This window comes from Phaethon lepturus, unplaced genomic scaffold, assembly GCF_000687285.1.
Source record: "Phaethon lepturus isolate BGI_N335 unplaced genomic scaffold, ASM68728v1 scaffold21564, whole genome shotgun sequence".
NCBI classification, from domain to species: Eukaryota; Metazoa; Chordata; class Aves; order Phaethontiformes; family Phaethontidae; genus Phaethon; species Phaethon lepturus.
The window spans coordinates 30,200-34,434 of NW_010535753.1; the positions used below are offsets into that span (position 1 = coordinate 30,200).

At 47.7% G+C, this 4,235-nt stretch overlaps 1 protein-coding gene across 1 annotated transcript; it reads right to left on the reverse strand.

Annotated features, from left to right (window-relative positions):
- Positions 1–2,298: 2,298 nt before the first annotated feature.
- Positions 2,299–4,069, reverse strand: RPS19BP1 (ribosomal protein S19 binding protein 1). The gene is made up of 4 exons (XM_010285967.1): positions 4,028–4,069; positions 3,815–3,962; positions 3,409–3,506; positions 2,299–2,433 (listed from the first exon to the last, which is right to left on the reverse strand). Exons 1-4 carry the CDS (start codon positions 4,067–4,069, stop codon positions 2,299–2,301), a joined length of 423 nt encoding a protein of 140 aa, XP_010284269.1.
- Positions 4,070–4,235: the final 166 nt, after the last annotated feature.

Below are 4,235 nucleotides of genomic sequence, written 5' to 3' on the forward strand. Positions count from 1 at the left end.
TACAACCAAGTTTGATTTCACATGGCAAAATCCAGTCTGTCAGGTCGCTTTACCCTCTTCAACAATGTAATGCCTCATGGCATATAGTCACAAGAAGTATGTTGATTACTTATGTTGCCCCTAATAGTCTTTCCAGCCAGTAATGAGAGCTGCCATCCAACTTTAAAACTCCACAGATCTAGGTGTTATTATCCTTGGGGAAAACTGCTCTGGGCCCCACTTTAAAGTTCCTCATCAACTTTGAAAGAACAGCTTTCCTGTTTGCTTACATTTGCAAGTAAACAAGCTGGGTTTTGTACAAAGAGACTGAAGCGCATTACCCTAGTGCTCCTTTCTGGAGCAACAAAGGATGGTTTTGCTTTCCTCAGCCTACAGAAGAAGGGCCCAGGAGCTGAACAACCACAGAAATGAGGGTGCGTAGGAAGAACTGGTAGAGGAAGCGCAGGGGCTGACGTGAAGGACCTTTATAAGGTCAAAGGAAGTGCCAAGTACCAAAGATGAGGTCTTGAAACAAAGTAAGACCCCAGAAATCTACCTCTTTCAAAAGTCAACTTGTGGCACGACCAGCTTTTTCACATTGTTAATAGTCTCCATGAGAGCTCCACACAGCTGCATGTATCAGACCAGCTAACACACACTGCAGCAGGCACAGAGTGCACAGATTTTAAGAAGACATGTGCCACATACACATTTTCAGACAATAGTGCTTCCGTTCTTTTAAGAAGCAGTCATTCTCTTTTTTTCCAAGTCTCTTATAATTTTGGGAGCAAGAACAAACTTTAAAAGAAGGGAATTGGTCTTTGAACTGTTCTATATTTACCACTTTTGGCTGCAGATAGTTGAACTTGATCCTATTACAAGAAATCCCCTCCCACATTCTATTACACAATTTCCAGTATAACCACTTCAGTATGGTCACTATTTATTTCCCCTGTCTGGACCTTGTACATCTGGGTGACCTTCCCTTCTGTGCAGACAAGAGGGATAGAACACAACAGAGGAGGCACAGACTTAAGGGGTTGGCACAGGAATTATAATCAGAGAGCAGGGAAAGGATACCAAATTCCTGCCAGTGCTGACATCTAAGCAGCTGTCACTAAGGTCAGCCAAGCCCCTTGTTTAACCAAAGCTTGGCATTATTCCTTCTCCTTATCCCCTTTTTTCCCAAAGGGAACACACTTCCCATCTTCCTAGGTAAGGGTCAGAAAAGGGCAGTGGCAGGAGCTCCTCAGGACGTTTACAGTGGTTTAGTGTGGAAGTGTCTGGAACAACACTCCCACCTGCTGGGCCTTCTATTTTGTTGCAGCCGGGAATTTAGCAGTAGTCTGACAAAAAAATTCCCTTTAATCCAGCACCACAACCTCTGGCTTAGAAGATTTTAACTTCATGCTGAGACTAACATCTGGGTCACAACCCCTCCTGGCTACAGGAGCTGGCAACACCCAGCAGTGGTGCCCTCCTAGTGTGGCTGAACCTCAGCGGGGGACTCAGATGTAAGCATCCAAAGGGCAAGGCCTTTTCCTTGGAGAGGGGAAGACCGCGAGCAGGCAGAACAGAAAAGTTGTCTCCATTCCAACCTGCACTCTTTGAAGGCCTGAGCAGGTCTGAGAGATTAAATACATGTGTCAACATGAATCAGAGAGAGGCCATTCACACAACTGAGTAATCCTAAAGAGAGGGATACTTGGATCAGAACAGTGACACGGTTTGTCTTCATCAATCGTAGCCTGTCATAATAATCACTATTAGAAACAGAGGCAGTGTCTGCAACAATTATTTAATCAAATGGTATATACAAAGTTTTTGCAATGACTGGAAAAACTGACAGAGGCTGCAATAAGAACAAAAACTGCAGGGCTACTCAGGTTTGACAGTCTTTCAAAGCATTCTTCCCTTCTGACAATTTATTACTGCTGATCCAAAACATTTCTCCATTCAGATACGGTACTGTAAATGCTCCCTGCCAAGTAACACAGGTAGCAGAAACCTTACATCCTGAGGAAGGGGAACAAGATTTGTATTTGGCTTGGTCCACCCTTCTACATTAAGAACGCAAGATATGCTGGCTGGAGGGATACAATTCTAAGGACAGCGCCATCTCAGAGCCAGGAGAACCTCCATGGCTCTAGCTGGCCAGTCACAAGTTCTGCACAGATGCAGAATGTGACATTAAAGCACTTGCTGACAGAGGCGTATCTCCTATGTCCCACCTCAAACAAACTGAGGAAATATCCAGTCCTGTGTGCTGAGCACTCAGCTGCAGAAAGACCGGAGCTGCGAGAATCCCTGTCATGTTGTTTATGGTCTCCCAAAGTATTCTCTCTCAAATTTACGGAAATCTTCCTCAGTAAAGACAGTGCCCTCGGGCTTCTTCTTTGCTGCCTTCTTTGGAGGCTGATCTTTGGACTTCCTCCCTCTGTTCTGAGCAAGAACCTTCAGACAATAAGAAAGGAAAAAACAACAGTCATTGTTATCCAGACCAAACTGCAAAATGGTGATTTTCAAGCCCACTCGCAGCACCCCTGCTATTCTACTAGTATCCTGCTATATCCTGGAATGCCTCCAAAGAAAAGTGAGAGGCAATCACTGATGTTAACCAAAGTTGGTCACTGGGACAACAGCAAATACCAGCTTAGTATTTGGAGTCAAGTATGAAAACTACTCTCTGGCAACTGTCACAGAGATAGAAACACTGATTTCAATTCAGCCCTTTCTGAAGCTGTGAAATTCTTTTACCCTATCTCTCTATGAGACAGCCTGAAAACCCAGCAAGTTGGTGGAATTCCCTCAGCGTTTTCTAATACACCATCACCTCCTTTCACAGTCTCCAGCCTGAGAAACAGTGGCCTAAACCACTTGGTTTGTTTATCTAAGTTAATAGCCTGTATCTCACAAAAATAGGCCAAGATTCTAGCAATGTCAGCTCTTGAGATCCTGGCATGAGACTACCTTTTGGGGAAGACCACTGCTTAAATTCTCAGGTTATGAGAAACATCATTCAAGATGCTATGAAATTCCTATTACACGAGCCAGCACCACATCTGGTTCCTCACTCAACAGCCTCCAGCTACAAAGAAGGCCAGTTTGATCGACAGTAAGGAAAAGGTCTGAACCAGGGCTTCTTCCTCAGCTGAAGCTATGAAATATCTTTGGTAATTAAGAAAAACCAACAGCTGTCAGTACATTTTAACTAGTATCAGAGAACGCCATAGAGGACAAACATATCAACAGGAGTTTAAAGCTTAATAAGTTGTTTTGCCAGTGCACACAGAAATTCATCAAGGCCACTTGCAGACAGAAACTTGAGTCCTTTGCACAGGATCTAAGCTGGAAGATCTGGGGATGATTCCCATCCACCTGCGTTCCTCAGCAGAAGTAGACCCCCAGAGAAAGAAGTTACTGTCTTACTTGTTCTGTGATGGCTTTGTTTGCAACAAATCGTCCCTTCAACATGTACTGTAGGTTTGCTTTCAAGTGATTCACGGCCTTCTTCTTATGATACTCCTCTAGGTCAGAGTAAAGTGAGACAAAACACATCAGCTGCTCATTCAGGCCACACACAAGAAGAGACACAGGAGGATCAGGAAGGCCGCAGGAGAAAGAGACACCACTGCAACTCAAGGACAGGGGTGCTTCCACAGATCAGGCTGTGTTTAAGCTGGGGACACCAGGAGGGCACCCAAGTGGACAGGAAGGCATGGATAAAAGCGACCGGGGAGGGGGGCTCAGGGACACAAGAGGACCTGGCGCAAGGGCTGTGGAGGGCAGCAAAACTGCTTCCCCCCGTCCTCCCCGGAAGCGGGCCGGGACTCACCTAACGCCGACTTGACGACTCTGCCCTTAACCGTAGCCTTGTTCCTCCCGGGCTCCGGCAGCGCCTTCCTCCGCCTCGCAGCGCTCGCCGCCTTGGAGCCGTCCCGCCCCCGCTGGAGTCCCGGCGGGGCCTTTCCCCGGCCTGCAGCGGGAAGAGGGGTGGGGTTACTCAAACTGTTCGCCGGGAATACGCCCCCACCCCACAAAAAAAAACTTCCAGCAGCTCCAGGCCCCGCCGCAACAGAGAAGCCGACATAACCGCGCACACACCCCCCGCACCGCCGGTGGCCAACTTCCGCCCGCGCGGGACGTCACTTCCGTCATCGAAGCGCCAGCCTTCCGGCGCTGTGTATGGCCTGGCGCGCATGCGCAGAGGGAGCTGTGGCGGGGGCTGAGCGGGGAGAGCGGGGGGGGCAAGTTGG